The sequence below is a fragment of the Alligator sinensis genome, unplaced genomic scaffold, assembly GCF_000455745.1.
Source record: "Alligator sinensis unplaced genomic scaffold, ASM45574v1 scaffold258_1, whole genome shotgun sequence".
Taxonomy (NCBI): domain Eukaryota; kingdom Metazoa; phylum Chordata; order Crocodylia; family Alligatoridae; genus Alligator; species Alligator sinensis.
This window is the reverse complement of record NW_005842784.1, coordinates 245,942-262,551: the sequence shown is the minus strand read 5'-3', so window position 1 is coordinate 262,551 and position 16,610 is coordinate 245,942. Positions and strand designations below refer to the sequence as shown.

At 39.7% G+C, this 16,610-nt stretch overlaps 1 protein-coding gene across 2 annotated transcripts in view; it reads right to left on the bottom strand.

The window, feature by feature from the left end:
* Window positions 1-16,610, bottom strand: part of PLCL1 (phospholipase C like 1 (inactive)) — a 199,176-nt gene that overhangs the window by 41,246 nt on the left and 141,320 nt on the right. For both annotated transcript variants that reach the window (XM_025191065.1, XM_006034945.3), the window contains one exon: window positions 13,435-13,544. In XM_025191065.1, coding sequence (XP_025046850.1) covers window positions 13,435-13,544 — 110 coding nt within the window. The remainder of the gene's footprint in view (window positions 1-13,434; window positions 13,545-16,610) is intronic.

Sequence of the window (16,610 nt, the reverse complement as noted above, 5' to 3'; positions counted from 1 at the left end):
TCTGTCCTGCCTATGCAGGGGGTCGGACTCGATGATCTATTGAGGTCCCTTCTGACCCTAACATCTATGAATCTATGAATCTATGATTCAGAAGGATAGTTATCACAGAGTTCAACAAAGATCCCTGTGTGTCCCCACAGTTCTGTGATGGATCTTGTACAAGAATCTGAATAGAACAGGGGTGTAGGTTGTAGCCGTGTTGGTCTAAGGACATAGGAAAACAAAGTTATTTGGGTGAATCTGACATCTTTTATTAGACCAAATAGCTGGAAAACAGCATTTTCTGTACCCCAGAACACACTGAACAGATCTGCACCATGTCATAACATAAAGTGCAAAACCTGCCAACACATCTCCACTACCCCCACAATTACTATATCCCACAACAGAGCCATCAGTATTGCTGGATCTTATAGCTGCACCTCCAGAAATATAATATATCTCATCCAAATGCCCTGATGGAAAATACGTAGGAGAGACCAAACAACATCTGCGCACCAGAATGAATGCACACTGGAAATCTACTGAAGACAAGAATACCCAATTACCTGTGGGGGCACATTTCTCACAAGAAAACCGCTTTCTCTCCAATCTCTCAGTTCTAATCCTCAAAGAGAAGTTACAATACACTTTTCACAGATGAGCCTATGAACTTCAGTTCATCAACTTCCTGGATACAAAAAAATCATGGACTAAATATAGACATTGGATTTATGACACATTATAACCTGCCTGACATCTGACTCCCCAGGTACCTCTCCGCTATTTATCTGATACATTCATCCCCCTTCTCTCCCCTCCACCCCCCACCCCAAGCCGGTCTCTCACCCTCTCATCCGCTGACTCCTCAATTTACACCTTGCCTTTCTTCCATGCATACCAGCCTTTGGCTTCTTTCCTATTCATTCCATCCAGGAAGACCACACATCAACTGCAGATGCTTCCTCAGCCTGACAAAGGGTTTTTAAACCTGAAAGCTTTCTAAGAAAAAAACATTTCCAACTATTTAAGTTGGTCTAATAAAGATATCAGATTCACCCAAAGAACTTAGTCTGAATAGAACAGAAGTATTCACCAATACCTGCAAGCCACTGAAACACAACCACCTACAGAGCAACATCCTTCAAACAGAGCCTAGTAACAGATCAGGACTGAAAATGAAGAGGATCAAAATAAAATTATGTAGAGATGTTTAGGCAGGCAAAATGTAATTACTCAGGAAAAAAATTAGCTAGGCCACCATACTTACTCTTGTAGTGTTTCACTGGATTTTCTGTGATCCTGGATTCAACTGTACATCTTCTCCATGATGAGTGCCCCAGAATACCCTGTAGCATCATGCTCTGCCACACTGGATCATTTGACCAGCTCACCATTCTACACAGTTTCTTTGTAGTTCTCCCATCCAACCATGGAGCAGAATTGTCAGTGCAACCTGATGGGTCCTAAGCACTGGCCCATATTAGTTTTTAGTATGAAATATAGGGTTTTTATTTTAATGTTTAAAGTGCAAAGAATACTTTTGTCAAGGTTTGTGTGTTTATATTTTCGTGGTAGGCAAGACTGTGAAATTAGACATTGCTTCAGATAGACTAGTCCTATTCAAACATCTTGACAACCCATTTGTGATCTGATGCTAAATTTGGTTTCTATATCCTGCAGATTGGTATTCCAACAGTTTGATGTGCTCAAAGCCTACATTCTAGTCATGGTCTTGACATAAAGAGCTCCTTCTTAGAAAGTAATTTTATATTGTATATAGCTGTCAAGTTAGGTTTATGGCTACTTATGTACAGAAATAATAAGTGAAATACTTCTATCTCCATTTCTCAGTCTATTCACAACTATCATGGTACTATATTGTACGTACTACACTATTATTATGTATCAGAACAATAATATATTGTGACATTAGAGCTACAGCCGTTTGCAACATGCCATACCACTCAAAGTGAAAGGCACATCATAATATTGCTTGTCAACTACAGCTTACTTCAAAAAAAAAAAAATCGAGATGAAGACAAGGTATTTCACTTCACTGAAAAGCGTTTCACAATATATACAATCTGTGCATCATCCTTACTTCTCAAACATCTCATATTCTAGTCCTAAAATTACTAAGGTTCCACCCACATTTGTAGACCCCCACTTCAAAGCACTTTTCTGTCCTCAATTGCATTGATTCTGGTGTATTTATATCACAAAGGCAGAATCACTGGAATTAAGGGCATAGACATTTCTTATTTTGAAGGAGAGAGTTTCCAAACATCTGGATTTTCCCATATTAATGTTAGCATATCTTTCATTTTGAGTCTCCGTCATCTGTTGGGACTTGGAAAGATGGAGTAATATACATCCTCCACATCATGATGTAAACACAAAGGGATTTTCCGCCCAAGTTGAAATTCCTGGTTTTAGTATCAGGTTCTTCCCTGAAAAAGGCAGGGAATGCCCTTGGTAACAAAGCTTCAGAGTTGAGAGACCAAGAAGAAATCGAGACAGAATGCAGATGCCATACAGCAATGCCTGGCCTCCCCATTCCTACCCCCACCCCGACCCCTGAGGGTCAAGGGAAAACTTGGGAGTTGAAGTTTCCTGTGGGCTTTGGAGGATAAACCTCGTATGCACTCTGCTGCACCCAAGGGAGTTACCCAAAGGAAGGTCTGAAATGAACCTCATGGAGGACTCTGTGCCCTAACACTGATTTTATTTTTGCATGCATGCAAAAGGTTTGATCTGTTTACAATACTTACAAGTGCCTGTCAATGACTAGAAAAATATGCTATAGAATTCATTAATTTATGGCTCCAAGTTCTTCAGAAGGTGTGACAGATACAAAAAAAGTGAAAAATGTTTACAACAATCATTACTATTCCATTGAAATCAGTACAATTTCATACAATTACAGTTTGAACATGACCCAAATGCTTGAGTACTGGATTTTTGTCTAAATGCTAGGCTCCACAAAACTGCTTTCAGCTAGTCCGTAAAATATGTTCCAAATGTTTCAGACAAAAAACATGTGACTGACAGGATAGTAAAGGATAAAATTATTTCCTATTTTTCAAATGTTTCTTGGTTTTACTGACCTCAGGACACAAACACATAAAGGAGTGACCACATGACCTAATACACCTTTTGGGAAAATTACAGTATCATGAGAGTGCAACAATGTTGAGTGCTGGCAGCTACCAGTTCTCCTTCTGACATGAACTGTTCATTTTTTCAGCACTCTTCACGTGAAGATATAAAATCAGATGGAAGCCCTTCATGCATATTTTAAATGCCTGTGAAAATTTAATTTGCTTTAAATCTGATTTGTATCTTGAAACATTTCTTGGCTAAAAAAAATGGAGCCATCATATAACACACTGTTAAGCTTTAAGATCTCACATGAAAAAAGATACCTAGATTGACAACATTATACTTGCATGAGAATACTAACTACATCCTCCCCAGAGCAACTTTCTTGTAAATGGCTAGAAGCCAAGAGTTACAGGATATTCCAGTTGATTAACTAGTACCTTTGAGAGATTGTGATTACAAATCACTTTAGCCTGAAATACTTTGTTATAGTAACTCGAGAACTTTCCATCACAAGATACAATTGACTTGAAATCTATTGAGAATAGTATCTTTTAAACAAAGAGAATCCTACAGGAGTATTCCTATTTTTAGCCTTATACAAGTGCAGAGCTTAATGTTGTGAACAATAGACATGGACAGCTTGCAGAGGCATTTACAAACCTAATCAGCAGAAAGCAGCATCCTCTGATGAATGCAATAGGCCTATCCATCTCTTAACAATGTACCATTATTCTAGATGTATAAAATGCACTAATCAAAATCCCGGTACACAATGTATAACATAGTAACTAAATCAATAACACTTAAAGGATTCCAAGGGATTCTTATCCTGTAAAAAGTAAAGGATATCTTGAAATCCATGCCCTTAACCAAAATGACTGCATAAATAGTATGACCAGCAGCATGCCCTGAAGGTCAGCAAACGTAGGTTCTGCCAGATTGAATGAATTGCACAAACTGCAGTCAAAGGGCCTCCTGTGAAAATTATCTGCTACTATCCCTAGAACAGTATGCTATCCCCAGTACATTTGAAGGGCATATACATAAACTTAATCCCTGTGCTATTCTTCTAAGTCACCATGTCGATACAATAAAAAACCATTCAAAAACTCTTTTCTTCCTGACATCTTCCTTTCTCCTTAATTAAAATCAACAAATCTAGATACGTAGATATTTATTTAAAAATGAATATTGGCTTTGTGGGACTTTTTAACCTTTTCTTTAGTTCCCTCTCTCTCAGAAAACCAGTTTTTATATATGTAGTTAAGGCTAAAGAGACCTGTCGGAACTTAGCAGGATGAGTCAGAAGACTACCTCTGCACCTCTTCATAAGATTATGAAGCTTGGCAAGCTCAAGGATGTCAGCTGATCTCAACCATTAGAACACTTCATAAGAAGTCTATAAGGTAGGCAGGACACAAGCAGAGTCAGTTTTATAGATTAAAACCAGCACTTTGAAATAAAAGACAACAGTGATCAAAGTGAGGGTCCTTTCAGCCTCTTTGCAAGAGCCTTCACATAGACACAATGGCCGTGTCCCAATGAGCACGGCCATGAGATATGTGGTGCCGCAGACTGCACATTCAGGTGTTCTCTGCACTGCAAGGTAGTAGTGCGGGGGGAGGGGAGGGTTGACCCTGGGAGATCCCGCGCAAAAAAAAAAAGCAGGTGGTGCATGCTGGGGCAGTGCATGCCACCCAAAACCAGAACCTGGCCCACCAGAGCCATGCTTCAGGGGACAGCCAGGCTCCGAGCAGCAGGACTGCCATGGCCGCAGTCTCTCCACAGCCCCCAGGACCCCAAGTAAGGCTGCTGGGGTCAGCACAGTTGCTGGCCCCAGCCTCCCCGCTACCCTACCCAGGGTAACCTGCCACATGCCAGAGGTTGCGTGGCACACACATTCCCTGGGGACAAGCAGCAGCAGCACAAGGTGGAAACAAATATCCACACTCACGTGGATGCAGCCAACCAGAGCATGTTGCAGTGGGGTGACAAAGATGAGATGCTAATAACTGCAATGGGTTTTGTATTTGTAAAACAAGATAAAAACAAATGAAAGGGGTTTGCACTTAAACCATAGCAGTTTGTTTATTTAGTTGGTGTCATCACAGACTTAGTGTCTTCATAGCTGTTCATAAGAGAGAGCTTTCTCATGATGGGAAAGCTGGAGAGAAAGGGTGTGCAAGTACATTAGGGATGAACAAAAAAGAGAAACTACTTAAACGGAGGGGAATATACAATGGTATTATGAAAAAAAAAGGTTTGGTATTGCCCATTAACTTGCATGTTCTTTTTGAAAATCAAGACACTATACACTGTCATGTAAATTCCTTTCTAAAAATGGTGCAACAAGGCTTAGGTCAGGTTAAAGCATATACTATCTCATATGTAATTATATCAGATCTCCCTAGGGCACTATGCTCTGATTCTCTGCACTGTCCATGCACAAGTGTGCCAATTAGTATAGACATGTATCCCACTTAGTAATGGGGAGAACACTGTATGTGGAAATGCATACAAAGAAAAAGTGTGGTAAAATAAACATTTTTATTTTTGGTATCTCAAATAAATAATATAAAATACTGTCAGAGAATGAAGCTTGTTTCAGCTAAAGATAGTTTTACTATAATACAAAATATCCATTACAATTTTTGAAGATATTCATTGAAAGGACCTGGAATAAGAATATGAATGGACCATAACAGTTCACAAGGATCAGCAGAGCTTCCTCATCTGTGAGACACTGCTATTCATTACGATTCAGCCACTTTTGAATTATTCAATAATCATTGTCAGATATGGTTCTTTTTCTCATAAAGTTATACCTCAGAGAGATGGTAAATTTAGTTTAGTCTGAGTGAAGGGAGAGTAAGTATTTGGCTGTCTGTGGTTCCATATTCATTTCAGAAACCTGTCTTTTATCTCTGCAAGTAGACTTGGACAGCACAGCTGGGTTTCTGCCACCAAAGGCAGAAATCTGGACACTTCTGTCCTTTCAAGCAATAAAAAGCTGAGTATCTAAGGCTTCACTGTCATAAATGCAGAGTATAATTAAGAAAAAGGTAATTCATGGGTAGCATCCTCTAGATAGGCTATCTAGGCATTGTTTAATTGCATAAAAATACTTTCCCCAGAAGCTGATGTTAAGCATTTCCATAACATAAAAGCTTCCCCTTCTCCCCAATAGTCACATCACAAAAAGAACAGCTGAGTAAATACTGAGAGGATCTGAGAGACAACCAGGAAGCTTCAGGTAAGATGTTTGCATGTGTGTATCTGATGCAATGACTCATGGATTTCTCTCTCACTGAGAATGAGTTGCATTTGCAATTTAATAAGTCTATGCTTTCTGTATTCAACAATCTCTCTCTCTATATATAATCTTTTAAATACAGTATAATTAGCTGATTTGCTGATGGATAGCTGATGAAGTGGCCCCGATAATCTAAGCCCAATATGCAAACTAGAGGTGAGAACAAATTAGTATTTGGAGGTCTTAATAAGCCAGCATAATCTTTTGGCAATAGTGAAAAAAATCTTAAAATGGCTGGCAGCATGGATTTAAGAAAACTAAAAACATTCGGTGAACTGAAAACATTTTAGTGCACTGCTTGGTTTCAAATATTTTGCTTTTAATTCTTGATAAAAATGGTTAATGACATTTTACTCCCAGTGTTTCCTTTAAAAAATAAATCAATAGGTGAGTATACAAAATATCTGCCTCTTTCACTACCAATAAGCAAGTGAGTATTACTCTTCTCGGGCTTCATATGTGCTCATCAGCAAAGAAACTGATACCCTAATGTAGGAAGAGACAAAGGAATCCCAAATGTAATTGCTGACTACAGAGTTACACCAAAAATACATTGGGACCAGTTACAACTATTCCATGCCTTACTGGGATCACTTAACCTCTTAAGATTATGATGAGGGGGAGGGGGGGGGTCTGTGGCATTTTTGGCTGAGTAAGGAGATGAGATTGTGCTGTTTACTGTACATCACACTATCTAAAAGCATGATATGGTCTATGTATTTTTAAAACATCCTCAAAGTTAATGAGTTTGATAATGCAGCTATTAACTCAAAGCATGTCACAGAAACATTCACACTGCAGTTTTCATTGGCAAGGCACAGAAGCAGAACCTCAGGAGCTAACAGAGGGGGCAACTTCAGCAGCAAACAATAGGACACTGCAGAGAGTGCAGCTGGTATTCTTGAGAAAGGCAAAAGACAGTAACGAAAAGAGAGCAAAGCATTTGGTGCAGAGAGCCAGTAATGGAAAGGAAGAGAAAGGGGAGTATCAGGATGAAAGGCTAAAAGTGGGGGGAAATCTACCAGTGCAGAAGAGGAGGAGCACTGAAAGAAGGCTGAAAGGAGAACTGACACTTTGGGGATGGTAACATAAGACTGAAAATCTACAAGAAAATCCTCTCTTGAACAAGTCTAAGGTTGCACTGTTAAGTGCTCAGAAGTTAGCAAATATCTCATACCTAAATAAAGGAGAACTAGAATGGAAGCCATTAGTCAGTGAACTGAACCCATACCCACTAGGATAGGATAAAATTAAGAATTCCACTGAGTGGCCCTGGTGACCACATGTAGCCACTGGAACCCTCAGTTAATTTTTGAGCATACTGTACACTGTTACCTGTTTAATTTGGCTGAAATTCAAACAAGTTCAGAAAGAAAAAGAAAAGGGTAGAAACTAAGGGCTCTAACCCAGGTTATAAAGGAAACATAGGTTGCATACACACATTCAAATGATCTGGGAGAATTCTCCCAGGTTTGTTTGCCTGGTAGAAAAAACTTACCCAGAGATGCCTGAATAGACATCTGAATGCTGAACCCCTAAAAACCAGAATGTTTTCAGTGCTGATGCTGCACACCCAGGGGGCCCTGGTATACACATCTACGTGTGCTCTGCAGGCTCCCTCATACTCCTAGATATAGATGGCAGCACTGCACAGGACAGCCATAGCTGGCGGATCCAGACTGCTCAGGGTCAGTTGTGTCTCCCTGCAGCAGAAAGTGAGGATTGTGAAGGGGGGCGTGTTCTTCTCCCAGTGATTTATCCCTGGGTGTTCACATGTTATTTCTCTCCTGGAATAGACATTTTTGCTCTGGGAGAAAAACCATGAACATCTGTACACTTGTGCTCTTGGGAAAGCAGTGAGTCTCCCAAAAGAATATGAATGTCTGTACAAGGCCAGAGTGAAGGCTGGATTAAAATTCAGGACTCATAATAATCTGCCCTGTTCTACAGCAAGCAGATCATCTTACCCCAGTTTGCCAGGTGCATATATGCCCACTATCCTATAATTCATCTTTCATTGCTTTGCATAACGTGGAACCAAACAACAATATGCATACCTCATTATCTCTGCTCATTAGACTGCCACTGGGCTCTATACCCTATTTCATAGATTCATAGATGTTAGGGTCGGAAGGGACCTCAATAGATCATCGAGTCCGACCCCCTGCATAGGCAGGAAACACTGCTGGGTCTAGATGACCCCAGCTAGATACTCACCTAACCTCCTCTTGAAGACCCCCAGGGTAGGGGAGAGCACCACCTCCCTTGGGAGCCCATTCCAGACCTTGGCCACTAGAACTGTGAAGAAGTTCTTCCTAATGTCCAATCTACATCTGCTCTCTGCTAGCTTGTGGCCATTATTTCTTGTAACCCCCGGGGGCGCCTTGGTGAATAAATACTGACCAATTCCCTTCTGTGCCCCCGTGATGAACTTATAGGCAGCCACAAGGTCGCCTCTCATCCTTCTCTTGCGGAGGCTGAAAAGGTCCAGTTTCTCTAGTCTCTCCTCGTAGGGCTTGGTCTATAGGCCCTTAACCATACGAGTGGCCCTTCTCTGGACCCTCTCCAGGTTATCTGCATCCTTCTTGAAGTGTGGTGCCCAGAATTGCACGCAGTACTCCAACTGCGGTCTGACCAGCGCCCGATAGAGGGGAAGTATCACCTCCTTGGACCTATTCGTCATGCATCTGCTGATGCACAATAAAGTGCCATTGGCTTTTTTGATGGCTTCGTCACACTGCCGACTCATGTTCATCTTGGAACTGCCAACTCATGTTCACCCTTTCCATTTCCGTGCCACCCAGCAGGTCATTTCCTAGGCTGTAGGTGTGCTGGACATTTTTCCTCCCTAGGTGCAGCACTTTGCATTTCTCCTTGTTGAACTGCATTCTGTTGTTTTCTGCCCACTTGTCCAACCTGTCCAGGTCTGCTTGCAGCTGTTCCCTGCCCTCCGGCGTGTCCACATCTCCCCATAGCTTTGTGTCATCTGCAAACTTGGACAGAGTACATTTCACTCCCTCGTCCAAGTCACTGATGAAGACATTAAAGAGTATCGGTCCAAGGACCGAGCCCTGCGGGACCCCACTGCCCACACCCTTCCAGGTCGAAACCGACCCATCTACCACGACTCTCTGGGTGCGACCCTCCAGCCAATTCGCCACCCACTGGACTGTGTAGTCATCCAAGTCACAGCCTCTTAACTTGTTCACCAGTATGGGATGGGATACCGTATCGAAGGCCTTCCTGAAGTCTAAGTATATGATGTGTATTTTTAAAGATCATATTACAGTTTTATGTTATGTCAAAACAGTTCCTCCTTCTACGGGGTATTATTAATATGCAATAAGTTTATATAAAGTAAGAAAGAAAATGACATATTATTTTGGTTCATTCTTATTAAATACCTCTAAGAAGTACACCTGGGCATTTTTTAAACAAGAGGAATTCACAGAGCAGTAATTTTTAAAAGGTATGCTTTAATTTTAAACTCTGTAACCTTTTCAGTGATTTTGCCAAGGTTGATTTTCTTATTCTATCCCATATTTGTATTCAAAGCTTACCTACTGCAATGAATATTTATTTGCAAATGTTTTAATGAAATAGTCCTTCACTTCAGTAGTCTAGGAAAAGACTATTAATCATCTGACATACCCAAAAACAACCCTCTACTGCCCTTGGCAAACTCATAGGCAAATCAGACTATTACTGCTTGATATAATTGCTCCTAACAAATAAATACAAGGAAGCATCCTGTCATACATATGGTACCATGCATTCTTTGCATAACCTAGTTCAAAGTAGCTAACATTCTTTGCTAAATACTGGACAGTACTTTTTATTCTTAAGTGATTATATATGCATCTAACAGAACATATTTTTAGGGAACACCAGTAAGAATAGACAGATGGGATGAGAGTGCCAATTGGGGTGTAGGAGGGTTTCTGGTCTCTTTTTCTAAATTGACCTTCTAATGATGCTTTCATGGAGGCACAAAGGAATGAGTCAGTACTGAACAGAAGATACAAGCTGTAATGAGTGAATAGGTTTGTTATTTACAGGGTCACCGATTTATAGTTCTCTCTAGGAAAAAAAATCAAAATGATAATTGACTGTCTGGAGTTTTACATCTGACTGATACAGTAATGAAAATAACCACATCAGTGCTACAGCCTTCAGCGCTGAATTTGACTTAATTCAGAATAAAAAGGTGTTTCAGAATAATTTACACCACCAGATACTAATCCACAGGTAAAACAACATGGTTCATGGTTTAAGTCCATTTCAAAATTTGTCTGTATATTTTGCCCCTTTGAAAATGAAAAACTAGTACTGATTTTTAAATGTGGAATGTCAATAAATTCATAACCTGGATTAAATTATTTTGTTGATCTTTACAAATAAACCTCATGTCTTAAATAATTAACTTTAAAAAGTGATTCACTTTAAAATTACCTTTAGTATTTCACTTTAGTAACTCACTTTAAAAAGCGGATCCAAACAGTGCTACATTTAGTCAAGTGTTCTGTCTCAGTTGGTGACCCACACAAGCTGCTTCAGAGGAACGTGTAAAACCAACATAATGGATAAAGAGAGGCTATGCCTTTTTAAATGTGCACAGCCTACAGCTGGCTCAGGCTCTGAACCATAAGATTGATATCCTCTATTGGCTTTTTATTCCAATATAACTGAAGGTATTCTTATTAATTATATCTTTTTTTAAAACACACTTAAGTTCTTAACTGCAGTTAGTCAATGTGTAAAAAGTCATTTCTTTCCAAATGTTACAAATCTGTTGCCTTTTAATTTCATGGAGATCCTATTAACGGAATTTATGATGATACCATTACCCACTTTCCATCTCTTTTATGGCTGATCAGTGTGCATAATAAACTTTACCCATCATCCAGCTCTACTCTTGCCCCTGCTAACACAAATGACCTCTCTCCACTTTCTAATTTCCCAAACTCTGTTTTCCTATGACTTCCTTCTGTCTTAAGAAAGTGTGTGCGCGTGCACGCACACACACACACACACACACACACACACACTCTACAATGGATCAAAGCATGCCACTTACTGTAATTTTGACCAACACTCTTCAGATACCCACTCACTTGTATCTCTAATGATAAATCTTTCAGAAAATGCTATTTGTGGCTTTGGGATTTCAGGTCAAAGTTCTAGGAATTTGGGTAACAAAGTGGCATTTGAAAATCTCAGAGAAGCCTCTAAATATGATGCCCCATTTAAACAGAAACTGATAAAGGAAACATCTGTGAAGGACTGGGGGAATTCAAAGATTAGTGTGGTCCATGGGGAACAAGACAAGGAAAGGGGATGTGGAGTAAGGATTTATCTGAATGCTTGGTTCAGAAAATGGAAAATAACAGGTCCTTCCTTCCTGTGTCCTGTGATTCCACGGGTTTCCTTTTTTGACCCTCTCCTCTTTTATCATGTCCACTCTTGGGAATTTCATCTACCATCACTATGTCTCAAATTGTAAGTTGCCAATATAGAAAATGTAATTAAAGCAAGTAAGTGGATGAAATCACCTAGACAGGACTGCTCTGTCTGGAGAAGAAGAAAGAAAAGATTTATTTTCATTCACCCCTTAACAATTCTGTGGTAGCTTAACTGTCCATCTTTGGTACTTAGATATCTCAAAGTGCTGCAGTGCCCCACAATCCTTGCAGTGCCCTGCAATCCTTACGGCAATCCTTCCTCCACCCATGAGGTGGGTAAACACTATTTGCTCATTTTACCTATGGAGAACTATGGTATGGAGAGACTGACTTATCCAAAGCCATACAAGGGGGCTGTAGTAGGACAGAGAACTGAACCCAGAATTCTTGAGTCTCAAGCTATGGCACCAACCACCAGATCGTCCTTCATCTCTTGTTCAGCTTCAAATGGGTCCTTGTTCCTAGCTCCCAAGTATGAGAAACAATTGGGAATAATTTATAAAACTCATTAAAACAAAACATTATGTTAACATCATTTTATATTACCAAAATAGAGCCAACACCTATCCCATTCATATGCTGTATATAACCCACATCTGCTCATCTTTAAAATATCTGTGTCTCATGCTGAGAGATGATCCTTCTTCTCTTTTTGAGAAATGCTGACAGTGCTCCACTAGATGCTACCAGAAATAAATAATACTGTCTTACAAGAAGTAAGTTGCTGAACACACATAGCAATGTATGACCAAGATTTCCACTATTCAAAGGACATGGGGATTTTAGCAGGTCTAGTCATCATACAATTCTTTGCTTTTCCACTGATTTCAATCTCCCTTTTCCTGACACTCAGAGATAGACAAGTCTTCTATAGTTTTAACACTGTATCCTTCAAAACCATCTTTGGCATTATTTTATTGTGTCAGATAATACCCCTCCCCACAAACAACTTGATTTCAAATACTCTCAAGTTTTGGGTAAGATCATATTTCGAACCAAACCTTTAGTGTTGGAACCATCTCTAGATTTTACATTCTATCTTTGCCCATCGACCTGCTTAGACTTATTTTTCTTCATTGCTTTACCTGCCCTTTTACTCCTGTATTATGATTTTACATGCTACTGTGTAATTGACCACTTAGTCACCATTTTAAGTCCCTGGATTTAATTTTTGCTTTATGCACAATACAAAAATTCTTACCTGGGGTTTCTAAAAGAGTAAAAAGTTTCTGAAAAACAAGTTTTAATATGCCTTTTATTCAGTTAATACTGGGATAATGAGAACATTGTTACTAGTGTAGCAGCAGATTTTGAGCAATTCTGCACTTCTTGATCATATACAAATTCTGCTGATATAGCAGAAATACTGCCTGAGAAAAAAACATGCAATCATCAGTACAGCACTGAATTTTCCATTTCTTAATATAATTGTTTCTTTTTTGTCATCCTGATATAGTTTCTCTTAGCACACGTCTATCATTATATTTGTAACCGTTTCCAACTAGATAGAAATGCAAACAAATGTAGAAATCCAATTATTATTGCTGAGAAGGGAGTACCTTTTCTGCTTACCTTTAGCACCGTTATATTCCATGCAAAACTTTCAATGGCTTTGCTTAGTTTTCTTCCTTTCAGACCTTCCTTTGCCCCAAGGTTATGAAGTTCTTCATGTAATTCCATTCCTTAAAAATGGATTGGTATATAATTTAGTTTCTGAAATGTGATTCAGTTACACTGTGGTTTATTTTCCCCCAGACAGTTTTCTGAAAATCCTCAAAACTCCTCCATCTGGTAGTCTCTATATTTTATTTTTATTTATATATACTCCTGCTCTTTCAGGTCTCTGCCCCAGCGATCATCTTATGCCTGCAAAGGACTCAGCGCAAAAATTATTTCTTTAACATTTCTAGTCAAGAAAAGAAGTTGTTCACCTATCTAAAACAATATAGCACTATTTAAGTTTCAATCTTCTACTTTTACCTTTTAAATTTTACATTCAGGGTGACATTCTGGTTTCTTAGTTCTATTGTGTACAGTCATAACTACGGAGTACAAAGTACTCAGTATGGGTACAAGACTGTCATACCATTCTAAATGTTCTTCAAACTGGGTACCCTATATTCAGCATACCAGGTAGAATCGCTGCAGAACCTAGTCCAGTCTGTTTTTCTCTTCTGCCACTACCTCCCTCTTCAATAGACAATTTCATGTCTTTGATGGGCAATTTCATATCTTCACAAGGTTTCAGACGCATAGCTTCTTTCTCATTGATCTTAACGGGAAGTCAGAAGGCATGCAACAAAACCCTTGGACTTCACACTGGTAAATTATTTAATAAACTCTATTTTGCTCTGTCCTTCAGCCAGGAAATTCCACTGGATTTCACTGACATTTTCTGTGGCAGATATCCACAATCCATTGCTGCTGTGGAAATTCAGCAGGTCTAAAAAAACACTATACTGTTTAAATCTATACAGAAATATGGGAGTTGGAGATGGAGAAATCTACTTAATGAGTCCCTCTCAACCAATGATTCTTATGGATCTTGATATCATAAGACACTTTCAAAGTGCAGATGAATGACAATATAAAAATAAATTCACTTTCATATAGAGGCTGCACCTGGTTGCTTACATTCCCCTAGTTTGTACCTGGTGTTAATTTCCTCTCTATAGACACCACATTTTACTTCTCTTAGTACTGAATACCCAGAATTCCTGAAGCCCCTGGAATAAATGAAGCTCAGGTTGAATTTACCTGGTCAGCCTTTCTGTGCGTTTTCCTACATTCCTGATTTTGGTGGCATGGCATTCATGAACTTGAGCTCTGTTGCATTCAAATAAACACTTCACCAGAAATGACAAAATAGCGACACAGAATGCCATCAGGTGGATTAAAAGTTAAATGGAAATACTAAGGAAGGCCTGGAATGGGTGTCATCTAGCAGGAAGGGCAATTGATAAAAGACTGACAAATGCTTCCCTCTATGGCCAAAGAGGCTATGCAGAAAACCCAGAAGTTTCATACTACATTTTGTAAAATGTTGATATAGTCCAATACCAATAAATATCAGATTTTCCTAACAGTTTATATGCCAGTACTTTTCCTGTTCCTTAGTTTTAAGTAACTCAGGTCACACAATTTTTACCACACCTCCTTTAAACTAAGTAAATCCAATATTCTAAATCTGTCAATATTTGAACGATTATCCCAATAGTATGCCTCACACCAAGCAACTTGAAAATCATCTGGCTCCAGTAACTGCAATAGAACTTCAAAATGGCATTAGATTCCTTCATTTCTTCCTTTAAAAAGTCATTAATTTCAGTCATACTTAACTGGACTGCTATTCTTTTTTTTAAATAAATTGCATTTTTCATTAAGCTTTATCAATTAAAAAATGGGAATGCTGCTTTTTTTGCCTATAACATATGGCCTTGATGCTGGTTTTCACAAGCAAGCTGGTATTAAGACTGGCATTAGCTGGGAAAGGAAATTGGGAGTCAAAGGCAAATACTGGGACTATAAAGAGTCAGACACTACTGTTAATCCATACAGATGTCAATACTGATGCCACATGATGGATTTTTTTTTCTTTGTTTTAATTTGCTTTTAAATGGCTAGGAAATCACACACAAATAATCTACATTAAAAACAACACTGCTGAGGTTGCAAAGTAAAGGAGGACAAAGCTAGGACATTGCTGCTGGCACCTTATATCAGTCCTATGTTCAATATATGCATTATAACAGTCCTTAATTATTTCTGTAGACAAGTTCTGAGTGGGAAACAAATCCCAAATGGCAGTGGTCAGTGCAAAATCCAATCATAAAATCATATTTGCTAATTCCAGAAATAGAATCTACTGAGAAAAGTTACAGTATGTTACTCCAGAGCAGACCTGATATGTCTCAATTTATTTCCGATTAATTCTTTGACTCCTCCCCCTAGTGAGGGAGATTCCCTGCCCTCCATCAATGCTGACCTCGTGAAGGAACACCTTGAGAGGCTGGACACCTTCAAGTCAGCCGGCCCTGACAATCTGCACCCCAGGGTACTCAAGGAGCTGGCTAGCATCATAGCTCAGCCCCTGGCATGGATCATCAAGAACTCCTGGCGCTCTGGTGAAGTGCCCAAAGACTGGAAGAAGGACAGCGTGGTGCCCATCTTCAAGAAAGGGAGGAAAGTGGATCCAGCAAACTACAGGCCCATCAGCCTGACCTCTATCCCAGGGAAGTTCTTAGAAAAGATTTTCAAAGAGGCCATTCTTAACAGACTGGCCGACGGCAACATCCTGAGGGATAGCCAGCACGGGTTTGTTGTGGGTAGGTCTTACTTGACCAATCTTATTTCCTTTTATGACCAGGTGACCTATCACCTGGACAAGGGAGAGGAGAGTGATGTTGTATATCTTGACTTTAAAAAAGTCTTCAATCTGGTATCCCATGATCCCCTCTTGGCAAAACTGGCCAACTGTGGCCTCGGGTCCACCACGATCCACTGACTGGGGAATTGGCTCTGTGGTCAGACCCAGAGGGTAGTGGTTGAGGGAAGTCAATTGTCATGGTGCCCTGTGACCAGTGGGGTCCCTCAAGGCTCTGTCCTTGGACCTATATTGTTCAACATCTTCATTAATGATGTGGACATTGGAGTCAGAAGTGGACTGGCCAAGTTCGCCGATGATACCAAACTTTGGGGTAAAGCATTCACACCTGAGGACAGGAGGGTGATCCAGGCTGACCTCGACA